General features: G+C 42.9%; 1 protein-coding gene across 4 annotated transcripts in view; it reads right to left on the bottom strand.

Annotated features, from left to right (window-relative positions):
- The window catches only part of SYT2 (synaptotagmin 2), a 145,660-nt gene that overhangs the window by 8,916 nt on the left and 118,909 nt on the right, over positions 1-17,835 (bottom strand). For 3 of the 4 annotated variants that reach the window (XM_081194749.1, XM_081194747.1, XM_081194748.1), the window contains 7 exons: positions 13,528-13,759; positions 12,192-12,352; positions 5,479-5,607; positions 3,955-4,122; positions 3,513-3,680; positions 2,002-2,119; positions 527-660 (listed from right to left, as the gene is read on the bottom strand). In XM_081194749.1, coding sequence (XP_081050875.1) covers positions 527-660; positions 2,002-2,119; positions 3,513-3,680; positions 3,955-4,122; positions 5,479-5,607; positions 12,192-12,352; positions 13,528-13,738 — 1,089 coding nt within the window. In that variant the 5' untranslated portion in view covers positions 13,739-13,759. The remainder of the gene's footprint in view (positions 1-526; positions 661-2,001; positions 2,120-3,512; positions 3,681-3,954; positions 4,123-5,478; positions 5,608-12,191; positions 12,353-13,527; positions 13,760-17,835) is intronic. The other variant, XM_081194750.1, reaches the window with a different exon arrangement.

Here is a 17,835-nt window from a genome sequence, read left to right as displayed (position 1 = left end):
TTCATCCATGAAGCTCACACTGTGTCCTTGGGTGGGTTGCTATATTTCAGCCTCACTTACCACAAAGTGTTGCTGTGGGGATAAAAGGGGGAGGGGGAGGGGAATCATGCATGATGCCTTTATCTCCTCAGACGAAAAGGGGAGATATAAATGTAGTAAATAAATAAAATAAATGCAGTACAAAACATGTCCCTCATCAGAGAATGGTTGGACCAAGCAGGCCTGGACTTGTTAAAAAAACGCCTAACTTAAATCAAATCTTTTACAGGATTCACCCTGTACAAAACTCACCAGGATTTTTAAAGCTTATCCCTTGAGAACATTCCCCTTCCATTGCCAACAGGGAGAAAATGAGGCTAGACTATTCAGAGATTTGGCCCATGCACTTTGAGAGGCCAACATAAGATCCCATGGTACAGGTAAGATGGCAGAGGACTTTATCAGCCCACGGATGAGCTCAGTGACCTGGGAGCCCTTTGCATGGCCCTCCCCCCCCCAAACTCCCTCAAGTGAGAAGCAGGTGAACCTGTATCTGCTCAAAGGGAATTTCAAAGCTGAATGACTCGTTGAAATAGGGGTTCAGAGTCTTCTTCTTGACGGTGGTCTTCTTCTTCTTGAGCCTCTTGCCATTCTGCAGCAGGTGGATCTTCACATAGGGATCTGAAAAGCAAGGCTAAGCAGTTCAGACTTTGCAGGCAGCTAACACACACTGAAAGGAAACCTCAAGGGGAAACAGCTAGGAATTAGCCATGCTGCACAGAGGAACAGGACAGAGATGCCATTAACTTTTTGCTCCATAATCCAGAATCATTGGTTGTTTAGAGCCACTTATGCAGGATGCATTTCCTATGGATCCTCCGCCTCTTCCCTAAGAGTCCTTATCTCTTTTGTAAAAGCTCAAGATACCCACCGACTTGGGATAAGAGGATTATAAAATATATAAAAGGATGTCACATAGAGGAGGGAGAAAGGTTGTTTTCTGCTGCTCCAGAGAAGCGGACACGGAGCAATGGATCCAAACTACAAGAAAGAAGATTCCACCTAAACATTAGGAAGAACTTCCTGACAGTAAGAGCTGTTCGACAGTGGAATTTGCTGCCAAGGAGTGTGGTGGAGTCTCCTACTTTGGAGGTCTTTAAGCAGAGGCTTGAAAACCATATGTCAGGAGTGCTCTGATGGTGTTTCCTGCTTGGCAGGGGGTTGGACTCGATGGCCCTTGTGGTCTCTTCCAACTCTATGATTCTATGATTAGACAAATGCATGGAGCACAAGGCTACTAGCAATGATGGCTGCGCTCTACTTCCACCGTGTGGAATTGCAAGTGGGGAAAGTGCTTTCCTCAGCTCAGGGGATGCTTGTGGGCTTCCCATAGGCATCTGGTTTGCCACTGTGAGAACAGGATGCTGGACTAGATGAGCCTTTGGTTTGACTCAGCAGGTTTTCCTCACGTCCTGGGGCAGCATAAGGCTGGTTCATGCTTCTCTAGTGGAATGGCTGACATCTCAAGATTGAAATGGCCACAGTCCCATGCAGGAAGCTGGAGGAAGCAACTTTCCATACAGTTGCAGGTATTTCAGCTACACCAGTACAACTCTCCCTTTTGGGGTGGGTGGGTCAAGAAGCCATAGATATAAATGGTCACAGCCATATGGGAAGCTGCCCAATGCTCACAACACATGTTTCATTTTCAAGTAGCATCCATGCAGCTGGTGTCACTCAAACTTAAGCAATGTGAGACCAAGGACACCCCCCAAAAAAAAAAGAACTATGAGACCTTAGGGTGAAGGGCAGGTAAAAAAAACCACCAAATCAAAATAAAGTAATTAAGAGGAATAATATAGAGGCAGAAGCAGCATTTTGGCAGGTGTGGGTTACACATTCATATTACAAAGCAATGAAAGTAAGAACTACTTTATGCCTCATTGTGCAAAAAGCCCAGAAAATCCTTCAGTCCTGGCTCTGAGGTGCCATCTGGTGGGCTTGAAGTTGTTCTGCACTCACCTGAAAGTCCTCCGACATCCATCTTTTTCAAGTTCTTGGCCTCCAGGATGCAGACAGTGAGTTTCCCGGCAGTGGGCACATATCGTAATGAGATACAGATGTCTCCCAGTTTCTCTGGCTGTCGAGGGAAACAGGGAGAGCAATGAAATCTGGAGTTCTACTCAGTGCCAATAAAAGTTCAGAGTCCTAAGGCAGAAGTCATGGCATAACGCAACTGCCCTGTTCACACTGTGCTATGAAGGTGCTGCCCCTTCTCACCGTCTAGCAGACAGATAATTTGAATGTTGCCCTGTCACTGCAACTCTGGCCACCATCGCCTCCTCCAGCCAGGAAAGCAAAGGACCTGGTGTCAGGAGCAGGAGAAGCATCTGACACCTTCCTTACGTTGTCTGTCACATGCTGAAAATGCCCCTCTTTATCCTGGCCTTTGACATTTGAGATATATACTTTAAGGACCATCCTATTCGCTTGACCGTAATTTGTTTCTAACTTATTTTAATATTGCATTTATAAATTGCTTTATAAAGTCACCCTGGGACTTTATGGTGAAGGGTGGGTGAGAAACTGAATAAATAACAGTGAGATTATTCCATATTTTGGTACGCTTATACACAGGCATTAATACTAAAACCAGAGGAACAACGGACAATACATTCAAAGTACAATGAGCTGTCTTTATGCATTTTTAGTTATGATTACATTTATATCTCCCCCGTTCCTTCAAGGGGTCAAGGTGACGTATAAATTTATTACCTTCTCTATGTTATCTTCACAGCAACCCTGTGAGGTAGGTTAGGCTGAGAGATAGAGACTGGCTCAAAATCACCCAGAGGGTTCCTGACTGAGTGAGCCTCCCCTGGTCTTACAGGTCCTAGTCCAACGCACTAACCTCTACGCCACACGGGCTGGATGCACAGAAGGAATAACAAGTTCCTCCACCCCTCGGAAATCACTGAGGTGAGAAACCCCATAATGATGTTAAGATTTATTTCCTGAAAAGTAATAAATAGCCAATTTTGGACTCAACATTGTTTATATGTAGTTAGGGTTTAGGGATTCCCCACCATCACAAACACACGCATCGATATGCATCACTTTTGACTTATCAATGTTATATTTTTTAATCCAAGACCTTATTCTTCCAACTAGGCAGTAGAGAACTTGGTTTTTAGACTTGACCAATCAGTTTCCATTCCTTTGGTACTGACAAGAGGCAAATGATCTTCCACAAAGATCATTTAGTAGCAGAAGGCTGAGGTGCAGAGATGCTCTGCTGAGAGACTGAGGGTTTCCTTAAAGAAGGCAGCTCAGCCCAGCAAGAACCTAAGCCTTCTAAATCTGCATTTCTCCAATGCCAACTTCCTACCAAAGACCTTAGCAAAATTCACTTTCAGTATCAGTACCCACATTTGCACAGCTGAGGTAAAAAGAAGCAATAAGGTAATGGGAAAAAACAGCAGCAAAAGGCAATGAAAGAAAACAAGATGCTTCCACTTCCCTCAGCTCCTTACCTCCTCTTTTTCTGCACTCTCCAGATCCCTCCATTCTTCAATGGGCTGCCCCAGGTCCACCGTGTTCATGGGCACCTTGACTTCTCCAATGATGTCATGTTTGGAGAAACGGTCAAAGTCATAGATAGCCATCACCAACGTCTTGCCACCCAGCTCCTGATATGGAATCTGTTACACAGAACAGAAGACTGTGGTTCAATAACTGCTTTGGCACCTGGAACAAACTCTCTTAAGAGGCTGTTGGAATGATCTTGCCCAATAATACATTTTGTTTCAATTGCCAGGAATTATTCCCCCCCCCCATTTTTTCCTGAGCGACACTGGGTATTGCTCCCTGCAGTACTTCTTTCTTTCTCTCTGGGGGCTACCACAAATATGTCAGTGTTCTAGCTGTGTGCAATATATCCTCTGCAGAGGATGCCTAGGCCAACAGAAGTCTTACCTTGAAGACAAAGGTCTCATTGTAGGTTGGATTAAGGGTCTTCTTTTGCACTTTGGTCTCAAACTTCTTCTTCTTGTCAGGAAGCAGGAAGACTTTGACGTAAGGATCAGATGTGCCCCCCATGTCCAGTGCTGGGAGCTCAGCTGCTTGGAGGATCCCTACTGTGAGCTGTCAGGGAAAAATAGGTCTTAGGAAATGAAATGGCTTTGCAAGGCCACATGCCAAACAGCACAATGCATAGAGAAGGAAATTGGCCTCAGAACTGTCACCTTCCTTCTGATCTTGCTAGATGCCCTACGTTGTCCTTCTGTGTTATACTCACAGGTGTTATTCTTCAATTAGCCTAGAAATACCATCTTATTTAGTTTAGTTTATTGCTATAATATATAACATACATAACTGTATAGTGTAAACCGCCCTAGGAAGAAGGGCAGTATAGTAATTTAATAAATGAAATAATGACGAAGAATGAAAAGCAGCAACTAACCATGTGTTCCTTTTTCATTATGCTTGCAATAAATACGGAGACTACCCTTCTGTAACATTGAAACAAACCATGATTCAGCCCAAACAAGCAGTCTCTGGGAGAGATTTTGGCCAGTCCTTCTGGTTGCTTTGCTGCTCTACCAAACTGAGCCAAGCCATGATTTCACTTAACATATCATCCAAACTTGTGTTTGTAGCTCAGCCTTGCCTGATAAACCATGAGCTACAAACCACAGGGCAAACTTCGGTTAAAGCTCATTATTTGTTGAGAAACCAAAACTGCAAGCCAGGCTTGGATAAGATGCTAAGCCAAACCACATCTTTGACTAGTGCACCAGCAAAACAACCAGAGGAGCCAAGCAACTTCAATCATTTTTCTGGAGCTTACACATTTTGTCATGCTAAGCCATTATGTTTGGCTTAGCACCATGCACAAACTGGGCCTATAAATCCATTGGCCACTATGTCATGCCCATGAAGCTGATTATCTCATTGACCACCAAGAGATAGCCATTCACATTACTTCTTACAAATAAAAGTATACTGGGAAAGTACCATTATTCCATCACCTGGTTTGTAAAAGAAAAAGAGCATAAAATTGCATGCCACTGTTTTTAAAGGAAAAGCAGTGTGTGGAGAGAGAATTTGGAATGGGAGAAGGGGATGTTTAATCTTTTCCTAACCTCAACTTCCCTGCTCCAAATAACTCTTCCTTCACACACACAAGCTCCTTCACTTGGTACATTTGTGAGGGTAAAAATCAGCTTTAGGGGGGCCTGTAGTGGAAAAGCTGTGGGCAGGGAAAGAGCAAAGCTTCTCTTTCACATATACTGCTTCTCAACAATACTGCCATCTTGCTGAAGCTGCTTTCCCTCAAAATCAAAATGGCACATGTGTTGCTAAATAACACACAGCTACCAACTGTGTTAACTGCTTCTGCTATCATTGCTCTCCCTCTGGGTGACATCTCTCCAACAGCTTTGGGTGCATAGCCTTTCCCCTTCTCTCTCGCCCCACCTATTCATTTGGGTGCCTTACCTGGTTAGCCTGGAAGTCATAGTCTAGGGAGAACTGCAGCTTGCCCAGGTTCTCTGGTTCCTTCTCCTCTTCCTGTTCCCCCTCTCCTTCCCCTTCTTCTTCATCATCATCGTCATCATCCTGTTTGTCCTGGAAGAGAAGCAATACCATAATGTTTCGCACAGGAACACCATGCACTGAGAACCTAGTTCCCCTTCACACATGCGTATCCTTTCTCCCATACCTTGCCTAAGCACTGAAATGCATGTACATAATCCATAAAGCGTTACTTCAGGAGTAGGAAAAGGAGAGTTGGCGAAAGGGGAGCCTAAGGTTCCTTATCAGTATTTTGCTCATAATTTTGGGTCTCTCTCTGACTTCAGTCATCACCACACAGGCTGGGCACATGTTTATTCCAGTCACGACAAAGAGTTAAAAATTTCTAGATACCCTAAATGACGGAATCATTGAAAAGTTGGGTAGAGGGGTGACGGTCCTGGACTTAATCTTAAGTGGTGCCCAGAACCTGGTACAAGATATAAGGGTTGTTGGACCAGATAGTAACAGTAACCCTAGTGGTGAAAAAGTCAACATATATGTCAGCGGGCAAAGCCCAACTTTGAAGGAGGAAATTCCCTCAAAATGAGGGGATTGGTAAAAAGGGAAGTTGAAAGGGAAAGTCAAGAGGCGTCAAAACTATCTAAAATTCTTGGGAGTAAGGATTGTTCAAAACTAGAAGCTCAGCTAGACTGCATACAGATCAGGAAAAATGCCCCCAGAGCAACAAGGAGGCCAGCAGAGTCAAGGAAGCTATCCAAAAGGCTTCCTTCAGAAAATGGAAGCCTTCGCCAAAGGAAGAGAACAAAAAGGAACACAAATTTTGGCAAAAGAAATGAAGGCAGATGGTGGCCTGGTTCACATATCACAATAAGCCAAACCATGGCTTGATGTGAAGGTGTGAATATGTCGAGCTCACATCCACTTTCCTCCTCCCTGGTCCTTCTCGCTCCCTGCTGAGGTTTGGCATTATGTGGCACCTACAATAGTGCCAATCCAGTAGCACCTGGATTTCATGCATTTAAAATTCCACTTTGTTAGTAATGGTTTTGTTCTGTTTTATGTGGTGTTTTTATTGCATATTTTTATTTAACTGTATATTGCCTTGGAGGGAGTAATGAATTAATCATCATAATCTACTACAGAGATTATAGGCCTGAGGCCATCCAAATGTTGATGAACTCACATCAATCCCAGACAATGGTCAGGGATGAGAGATGAGAGTCCTGCTTTATCCTGTTCTACTGGATAGCAGATTTAGTGAAAGGAAGAGACAGAACCCACGGCTCAGTTAAGACTATTGCTAATTGCACTTTAAACTAACCTTGGGCTATTGTGGCCAGTGAAGTTTACTCTGGCTTGTAAACGGTTTCTGTTGCAAATAAAAGTCTATTTTTTGGATGCCTGAAATTTCTTAGTGTTGATTTTTATTATTACATGCTGTATTTAATATTGATTTGCTTGTAAGCTGCCCAGTATATATATTGATAAGCTGCTACATAAATTTAACACCTCAGTAATTTTCTGCATACATGCTGAATGCTCTGACTTTCAGAATATAAAGATTAGATTTCTGGCAACTGTGAGCTCTGAGAGATTTCAAGGAGAACAGTGTAAGCAATGGAACTGTAGTTATCTGGTTTGTGTACAAAGGGGACCAATCTATGCCAAGAGGATTATGGGAAGTGGGGTTGCCATGATGCAGCAGGGGGAGGAGCCTGGCTGTTCAGTAGCTTTAATGAGAGGGTGGCTGGTGCTCACTATGGGATTGGTGCCTAGGAAATGAAACAGGGGCTTCACCTAAATCCAATGTTCTCCTTTTGTACCTTGCATAAAACAAATGGGACTGGAACACTCACACATTTGTATGCATGCATACATACCCTCAATGTACATGTTAATCGTTCAAGCAATTCACGCATTTAAAAGGAAATACATTGATCTAACTTGGTCAAATGTACTGTATATTTTCAAACTAGTTCCTTCCCCACAAAATTCTTGCAAACACAATCAGGTCACTGATACATGCAAATTCATTCAGAGTTTCATTTTGCCTTGTGGAGTTTATCCACACACTTTCTTGTCCCACTGCTTCCCCCCTGACCTTTACTGCTTAATCAGAGCAAACTGCAGTCAGGTTTTCCACATATTGCTGTTTGCTCCGATTTAAAGCTAAAGAGCAATATTTCCCTGGGAAAGGAGCAAGCAGAAAACCGCTCAGCTCAGACACAGGACAAGCGGAAGTATGGACAAGTCTGTTGTCTTGCCAGAGAAATTGATCTGCTAAGAAACTGCACATTATCCAACAATTAACACAAAACAGACTTTGCACTCAACCTCATTTACAACTGGGTAGATTTGCAGGAATTTAATGTCCCCTTAACCAAAAACTTGTAAGAAAAATTTGTTTACCTTCCCCAGTATAAGTCCCATGTCACAATTAACGCCACCATCTTAACAAAGCCTGTGTGGAACTTTGAATTGTGTGTTAGTTAAACCCTCTTCCCTTGTCCCTTTAAGCCTAAAAGGGAAGCGACGTTTGCATCAGGACCTACCGTGAGTTGACATCCAGGTTAGTCAGATAAGATGGAGACAGAACAACACAGAAGGAGAGCAACGAGAGCACAGAGAAGGAAGAGAAGGGCATTATAGAGACAAAAACTGCACACATCATCAACAACACCTAGTGCTCCTGAGAAACCACAGACTCCACACCTTCAAAATGTATGCTGTGTGGGTGATTGGGTAATTACAATTTCAAGAAACCATTTTGGGGGTGGGGTGAAGGACTAACTACACATTACATTAAGCTAGTTGCTTCAGTTTGAAAGAAAAGCATCTGTGTGGGAAGCTGACTCAGATTGGGACCATGCACCAATTTCCCACTGGAAGCCACACCCCTGGTTGTAATTTCCCACTGCAGGTCTTGTTTGCTGAAAATTGCATGGGCCCTCAAACTGGACTGGGAGCTTTTCCTTCAAAACAGAAGTTGCCATTCTGGGGTTGCTTCTTTTTTAAAAAAAACTGTTGTGCATTTTGTCCCTTGTGACAATGCTGTATCTGCACTCATTTTGCTTAGAAGGGTGCAAACAAGGTAATTTGCCACTGTGTGTTTTGAACCAGCCAATTTCTTCTCCCTGCTTTATTGTAAATTGTCTCACAAAACTGAATGAAGGTAACTACTGGACCTGGATTTCTCTGGAACCTGAAAAGCACAGAAGTACATAGGGGAAAAGAGAAAGACAGAGAGAAAGAAAGAGAAAACATGACTTTCTATGTACATTAGTAACTTAGGGACTGCATATTTGTCTCTGCTTCTAGAACAACAACAAAGAACAAAAAATAAAGCGCAAAGAAAAGACACATAGCTGTTGTAATGATCCTGCTAAGAGTGCTTCCAGAGTTCTAGTGCTTCCAGAGACTTATAGACAGAAAAAGCTCCAATACTGTCTGTTGCTATTGACATTCATCCTTTGTTTGAGGCAGAAGATATACAGTCACTGGCCTGGTTTGCATAAAACTATGGCTTTGCCCAAATGTGGGAACTACTGTAGAGATCATTGACAGTTTGCTCTTCCCCAGGCATTTTGCTGGTGCACCAGGTCTCATGGTTTAACTATCTCCAGACTAATCATGAGTGGTAACCAAGGCTTGTCCTATGCCTTATGGCTCATGGTTCATTTGGGGAGCAGCAAAATAACCCAGGGAGGAGTGAAGCACTTGCACTCTCCTCTCCAGAAGACCATGCAATCACACTAACCCATGATTTGCCTTAGTGTGATGTGCAAACTAGGCCACTGAGTTCTGCACAAGAGAGTTCAGTTCCCCCAGCACAATGACAGCTATACATTTGTGACTAGTGTAGCTCAGCTAGAAGATATGTAGGAAAATCTTATGTAGATTTCTGCTTCAAACACATTCAACAGAACTGTGCCTTTTTATGTTATCCTTACACAAGTTATCCTACTTGCTAGGGAAGCATTTTTTCATAGGTTTTTATGTCTCAATTAACTGATGCATCTAGGTATTCCACATTGACATCTAATCTATCCTTCCTGTCTGAAAATCCTGAATACTGCAATTAATATTTGCTCAAACATTTGCTCAAGTTAATCAGCAATGGGAAACCCCAATTTAATAAAATCAAAGGATTACAGAATAGTTGAATTCCAGTGGTGGTGGTTGTGCTCAGGTGCTGCTTGTGGGTTTCCCACAGGCATCTGGTTGGCCAATGTAAGAACAAGATGCTGGACGAGATGGGCCACTGGCGTGATCCACCAGGCTCTGTTGCAATAGTTTCCCTAACTACCAAATACAATCCCAGGATGGAGCATCATGTATTAATAAGGTGGAAAGAACCACGCAAGTCCATCGCCCCACCCCACCCTGGAATACACTTGGCTTTGCATTAGGCAATGTGGTTACACTAATGGCACGCCCATTAGTGGTTACACTGGGAAGTTACACAATAATGAAGCTAGCAGGGAAGGCATAGTTGCCTTGCCATGAGCAAGGAGCCTTAGAGCTGAGACTGACTGCTAGCCTTCCATGGTCAGAGGCAGTAATGCTCAGGAATACCAGTTGCTGGAAACCTCAGAAGAGACCATGCTCTTGTCCCTGGGTGGCCACTGTGAGAACAGGCTGTTGGATCTGATGGACTATTGGCTTAGATCCAATAGGCTCTTCTGGTGTTCTTAACCTAGAAAACATGTCCAGGTCTTGTGGGAAGTGAGAGGGAGGAAGGTGACTGCTCTGTCCCATGTTCAGGATGCACATCCTCCTCCTGCGTATGATGTCCAAAAGCAAGAGGAGTCATTCAGCTTCCCATCATTCCTTTCAAATGTCTGAAGTGGGCCAGGTACCAGGCTAAAATGATGAATGTCAACCTTTCACTTGGGACTCTAAATGATGCACAAAACCACCAGATCACTTCTATTAGGAAGGCAATTTATACCTGGTCAGATTATTTCCCCATCTATCCTAGTCCCCTGCCTGACAGCAGCTCTCCAATGTCTCAGACAGATATCTTTCTCATTGTCTGCTACCTAATCCTTTTTTTAAAGTGAACATGCTGGGGATCAAACCTGGGATGTTCTACATGCAAAGCATGCACACTCTTTTACAGAGCTATGTCCTTTCCATTATTCCAGACTGCCTAGTTGCAAGGAAGTGGGTGTTGTCTTAGTAATTTGTTATCTTGCTTTTGCATACATTTTCTGGGTCCTGCTACCAACAATGCTGAAATGCCTCAAGGAATTTAACTGTTCAGCCTTGGCCCAGCTTTCCTCATTTTCCAGTGTCTCTGGAAACACAACCAGTTAATGACATCCAAATCTTCCACTGTTGGATTTGGCAAGAGAAGTGACTCAAGGCGGAGAATCATGAGGAAAGCTTTGTGACATCTCTTCTCCATCCTCCCTTCATTACATGCAGAATCTTAGCACACAGCAGAGGGATCTGGATGACTAGGCACCTCTGGGCTGTGCTTCATTAAAGCACCTCATGCAAATAGCCTCATTAACAGAGAGAGAAAGAGTTCCAGCAATATGGGCTATAAAAGTCCCATTTCTGAGCCTGCTACCCAAGTTACCAAATCAAAAGTCTCCAATATGGGAGAAGAATTTAGTGCCCATAAAACCTTCCAGAGTTTCACAGGTTTGTCTATCTTTAACTGCTAATGGGATTTGCTGCTGAGTTAGTTTGATTGCTGCCAGCAAAGCAAACATTATAACCCTGAGCAGTAAGGGGGGGGGGATTGGTGTGATGGTGGCATCAGGTGGGACGCTGCACCAGACACTTTTATGAGCTGGGATTTATTGACTGTTTTGTACACATTACTTCCTGGGAGCAACACCCTTTCAGATCCTCTAGTGCATTTGTGGCCTTTAATATTTTTCATCTGCAGGTACTAGACAAGAGAAGTCACCACTGCTGGTGGGAGAAAAGGTATGTATTCCTACCTTCCATTGACTTCTAGTGCATTGCAGGCTGTAGATAAGGCTCACAGGAAAATCTACTACAAAATACTATAATGCTGATAGAACCATAATCTACTTAACTTCCCCCTTTTAAACAGAGTATTATCCACTACTCTAAGTCTTGCGTAGCTCCCATTCATGTCCAGTAGGGTTTGCCCAACAGAACTTCCTAGAAAAGCTGAAATATACATTATAATTAAGGATCTGCCCATCAAAAACATACTCACATGAGAAGCATAATGCTTTTTTTTACCAGCCAGCATATGTATATTTTTTATGCACCAGAAAAGCTGGATATCTTGATCCTGAGTGTTCTCTAACAGCTACTGGTCTTCTGTTTGATGCAGGTAAGTCCTCATAGCATTTACTTACCAAAGAGGAACTCTGTGAGCTTTACTTCTACACAGACAGGTTTTAGGGATGGGTTGCAAACTACCCTGACTAATACCAATGCTTGCATTTTGATGGTCAATCTTTTATCTTAAGGCTGCTGCTGCTACAAGCAATGAAGGGCCAATTTCAAATCTCACTGCTGGCCCTACCTGGTTGGGGCTCTCATGCACTCCCTGCATAAAAAAAGAACTGAACTCTTTGCTTGTACATCCGATTTTCATCCCGCCAAAAGCACAAGCAAGTCCTCACCGCATCATGCTAACTGAAGCATCATAACCGATCCTCTCCGAGGAGGTGTCATTTTACCTGGCCTTTCATGTCTTTCATGTTCATTGCGTTTTTCATCCCCTTTTTGTCCTTCTTGTTCTTCTTCTTCTTGCAGCAGCATTTCTTGCAGATGCAAAAGCAACAGGTGAGGATCAGCAGCCCAGCAACTACAGCAATGGCAATCAGGGCCCAAGGCGGCACTGAAAATACAAAACACTCTCATTGCACAGTTATAGCGGAATTTACTGGGATGGCCGAGTGCCTGAAATGCAAGCATAGGTCACACTACTCACAACCCAGGAAATGTATTTAGTTATTCCATGGATAATTAACTTGTACCCTGATTGTTGGGTCCAGGATTCCAACCAGCACTACTTCTAAAGTCACCTCCATTTCTAATTTTTTTTTAAAAAAGCATAAAACTAAAAGTAATAATTTGCAATGCTTGCTGAAATGCACGACCTTTTGCTGCATGCCGACAGGCATTCCATTATTTGGATGCCATGACTTAAAAGACACCATCCCTACCTGCTGCACTTTTGACCGTGGGTTTTCAGATGTTGACCTGGATACAGGGGCAGCCCTATGCAGCAATGACCATTCCTATCCTATGAAAATGCTATGTATACAACATTTCCTGTCAACAGTTCTGTTATAAGTCTCATCCTTCCAGGTGGCTTCTTAAAGGCTAAAAATCAATATGCTTTCCATTAAATACAGAGTGTATTTTCTCTCTCTTTTTCTTTTTTAAAAACACAATTATTTTCTTAGTCTCTTGTCCTTCTGCAAACAACACATATTTTTCAATAAAGCTCTTTTTTAAAGCAGAAAACCATTCAGTAATGTTCCTGAATAAGGTTGACTTAAGTCAGGGATGAGGAACTTGTGGTTCCCCAGATGTTGTTAAGAATCCAGTCCCTGTCATCCGCAGCCAACATGGTCAATGGTCATGAATGATAGGAATTGCAGTCCAACAATACCTAGAGCAAGGGTGGGGAACTGGATCTGGTCTGAGGGCCAGAACATCATCTCCTCAACCCCCAGTGGGCCAAACTTGACCTCTCCAACACCTGATGTTGCAATGACATCAGGTGCCCATTTTAACCCTTGTGTTCAGCCCACAAAGCACCTACAACGTTGCAAAGTCTTAAACACTTTGGCCTGTACCACAATGATGTCCTGACTATACATCATTGTCATTTATCCCACAAGTAGTGAATTGCCCACAAGTAGTCTTCTGCCAAGAGGGAATTCAGGCTTGGTGCCAGCCCAGTCCTTTGTATTCTACAAACAGGTTTAGAAACTGCAGTGATAGAGCAAGCAGAAGATTTCTGCGAAGTCTCCAAAAAAGGGGCAGCATATGCAAGTTACTTACAGGGAATCTTGTTTATCTCATTCATGAACTTTTCTTTAATCTTGGCAAAGACATCCTCCTGGCTCTCTACTGGGCCCGAAGGCTGTGTTGTGTTGTCCATTGACACTGCTGGTGCCACTGCTGTGGTAGAGATATGGGGTGCCGCAGTGCCCGGGGTAACAGCTATGATGGGCTCCGGCTGGGGCTTCTTCTTGAAGAGGTTCCAAGTCATCTTGGCTACTCTTGAGGGTCACTGAAAAAATATAGGCACAATGATAGTTGCTCTACACTATTTGACAGAGGACTAAGAACAACACTGTGAAATAGCCTCTTACATATGATGAAGTAGGCATGGAAGCATTTGTTTATTTCAGCTCATTCCCCCCCCCAAAAAAAACAGATTATTAAAACTGCACTCTTATAACCTTATGAAGGCCCAATGCCCAATGAAGCATGTCAAAACAAGTGCTCCTTAATAATGAAGCAGCCAAACATGTTCCAACTCTGAATCTTCTTCACTAGCCACGTATTTATAATTAGATAAAATGAACACAATTAGTTGTGGTTAGTACCTCAGAGGAACATGCATCTAGTGGCATAGTCCTAATTCTACCACTTGGACTTAGGTTTTGAAGTCAAAAAGCATTGTTAATAGACTGAGAACAAGTCACATCCAAGTGCCTTAAATCCTGCATGAACATGACTACAAATGGAAACCTTAAGGAATGCATGTGAAGATTGGTACATGATCAACAGGGCTTTCACAGAGTCAAAATAGTACTCACATCTCAATTTCTTATTCTAGTTTTGTCATCAGAAAACATCATAATAATTTCAAAGAGCATCACTTTTTTCCTGACATGAGATCAGGTTCATCTATCCTTCCCCAAAGGTCTGGGCCAAATGCCAAGAAAAGAACAAAAAGCAGGTCACAGAAAATAACCCATTAATGTTTCTGATCTGAAGAGTTAGCAGTCCATTTGAACATGCAAATTAGGCCACTCCGGATTCTGGGCAGGACAGCAGGGAGAGGGAGAAGGATTGGGATACAACAATCCTATTCTGAACTCATGTCAGGCATGCCTAAGGTGTCCCCAAAGGAAGCTCTAAAGATTAAAAGAATCCACTGCACGGCAGTAGGAGGAACATATTTTCTCTCACCCCACTTCAATCTCCCATAGGGAATTTATATCCATTTATTGCTCCACTACAAACCTGAAAGAAGCACGGCAGGCTCTGCTACAGTAGCTGAAGGACTGGAGATCTCGTGCAAGGAATTCCTGCCTATTAGAACTCAGGTAACACAGAACCCTAGCAATGGCATTGCAGAAATGTTGTGTATCCTCAATGAACAGAAATACCAGATGTATTTTTCATCCTGGACCATGTTCTTCTGTTCTAATTTATCTTCCTCACTTTCTCTGTTTTCATGTGCCATTCTCTTTCATGGCAATGTTGGCACTGCATCAAAACTGATCGCTTGACCATCAGAGTTTCAGCACTTGATTCTGGCTGGCTCACCTCTAAGTGGTATTTAAACTGTGCAACTGTAGGTATGTTTACTCAGAAGAAAGTCCCATTAAGTTCAATGGGGCCTGCTATCCAGAATAGCATTGCAACCTAAAAAAGTGGCCATTTCCCAACTGTATGTATTCATTCATTTTAAATTTAAAGGTGAATGTATCTAAACACAGCAAGAACTAGGGTGACTACCTGGGCAATGCCCAAAAAGAGGTCAAAGATTTGCATGGGATTTGTACATGCAAATTGATAGTCATAGATGCAAATTTAGAAATAATTACTACAATACACCTCACAATTGCGGGGAAGAGTGATCAGACACCTTTTTAGCCTGCTGTCTATTTGCTAACTGCAGGTGGGCAACTTGAAGGATACTGCTGAGATCATTCTGTCAGGGGAAGCATTTCAGCCTGCCAGAAGGAATGATCCCCTTTCTCTCCTTGCATGCCATTCTGGGGATTCGCCTGATCTCCCTGCAGAGCCAATTTCAGGAGGTATATGGGCAGAGGAGAGCGGGGAAAGCCCCAAAGCACAAGTGGAAGTTCTTGCGCTGGGCATCTCTAGTCAGGACACTTTATTTGGATTCCTTCCAAAGGAGCCCAGGGCTATGTGGTCATCTAGCCAGTTCCTCAAAGAGTCTCAACAGTCTTTAAAATGAAGTGGATACATTCTGAAGGGCATTCCATGGTGAATGTTAATATGACGCGTATTAGAGGTCAAAGCAAATTCTTCCTCTAATAATCTGAGTTCTCATTTTTTTTTATTAAATAAGTTTTTATTGTTAAAATAGTTCATCATTAATACACATATACAAGCATACAAACATACATTTCATACAATCCTTAGAAGTGTTCAAACATACTTACACTCAATCCCACAAATAATTCCTTTTCCCATTCCCCATCACCATCCACCACCCCTCACCCCACCTTTGTGTTTGACTTCCAATCTACTCAATTACAATTTCTTTCCACTTCTATTACTTTCCTTCACATTTCAGTTTCAAATACTGAAATATCAAATAAGATGGATAACAATGTGTAATAGAAAAAGAAGTATGAAATTAGGCTAAAGGTGCGAAGGATAATCTGAGTTCTCTTTCCCCAGTTCCACTGAAGCATCAGAGAAGGCCACAGTTAGATACAAGATGCTAGAAGGGGTAGGCTATTGCTGAGAAACAAAGAACAAATTGATAATGCAGGGTGCACACTGCTAAATAACAGGTAGGTAGCCGTGTTGGTCTGCCGTAGATGAAACAAACAAACAAAAAAATCCTTCCAGTAGCACCTTAGAGACCAACTAAGCTTGTTACAGTGGTACCTTGGGTTACATACGCTTCAGGTTACACAGTCCGCTAACCCAGAAATAGTGCTTCAGGTTAAGAACTTTGCTTCAGGATAAGAACAGAAATCAGGCTCCGGCGGCCTCATTAGCTAAAGTGGTGCTTCAGGTTAAGAACAGTTTCAGGTTAAGAACGGACCTCTGGAACGAATTAAGTACTTAACCTGAGGCACCACTGTATTGGTATGAACTTTTGTGTGCATGCATACTTCTTCAGAGGTGAAGAAGTGTGCATGCACACGAAGGCTCATACCAATAACAAACTTAGTTGCTCTCTAAGGTGCTACTGGAAGGAATTTTTTTATTTTGTTTCGACTGCTAAATAAGTTTCTTTAAAACCCACTGCAAATTGTTTTTTACTCTCATGTTTGGAGCATAACCGACCACCATGTTTGGCATTGGAAAGGTGTCCTCCCAACTAAAACCAGATTTTCCGGTCATTTTTCTTTTTGTTAAAAAAAAGAGGAGAAAGAAGAAAGAAGCTTCCATGCAATTCATTCCTTGCGCAGGATGAAGTGGCAATTTAATATGAAATGTGAGTCAGAGGGAAGAAGACGCTATACCCTCCCTTTGCCCAGGCTTCCCTGCATCCCTGATACTATTTTTAATTTCTTGCACAGTGGGGAGAGGGATGTCAGCTTCCTTCTCCTGCCTGGCCATAATTAACTTCAAATCACATCCTTCCACCCTCACATCTAGTTGGCGCCTAAAAGGCTGCACAATCTCAACTCTGTCCCGCTCGCAAATCCCCTCGTCTCCTGAGCCTGTCATTTCACTTTTTCACGTAAGAGGAGGCCTGCATATTTATGAGTCAATATTTATGGCTGACTGGTAAACAATGAGAGCGCCTGTGGACAAGCATCTCATTTTTGCTCTTTGGCGTCTCTTAACTGATTAATGCTAGTACGATAGCCAGCCACTGGTACGTGAGAGCCTCTGTAGACCAAGTGTAATAGATTAATTCCCCCCGTGTAATAATTTAACATTTGAGAGCAGAGGGAGTTGGGGAGACAGAAGACGAAGAATGAGGAGATGGAGGGGGAGGGGGGGTGGAGGCGAAGTTAGAGAGAGTCATCTCTGAAAAAGCCAATCTGCCACTTTTCATGGCAATGAGTGAGTCAATCTCTCCTTTTTCTGCTTCTTCTCCATTGTTAACCTAGTATATTTCAAGCCTCCATCAATCAGGAACGGGGTGGGGGCTATTTAACAATCGTGCTTCAACGTAAATGACAGCTTCTTAGGGCTATAAAAGAAATGGAAGGGGAGGAGGGAAAGGAGGGAGGTGAGCACCTATCCATCAGGCCCAATCTGTTGATGGAGAAAAACAACAACACAAGCTAACAGATGCTCTTCAGCAGCTATTGGACACAATTCGGGAAAGCAATGCCAGGAGGAAAGCTGCCCTTTTAAATTTCTTAAATTACACAAATGTCAACAGCAAAGTACAGATTGTGGAGGTGGCTGAGA

The sequence above is a fragment of the Podarcis bocagei genome, assembly GCF_964188305.1.
Source record: "Podarcis bocagei genome assembly, chromosome: 5".
Classification (NCBI taxonomy): Eukaryota; Metazoa; Chordata; class Lepidosauria; order Squamata; family Lacertidae; genus Podarcis; species Podarcis bocagei.
This window is presented reverse-complemented; position numbering and strand designations above follow the sequence as displayed.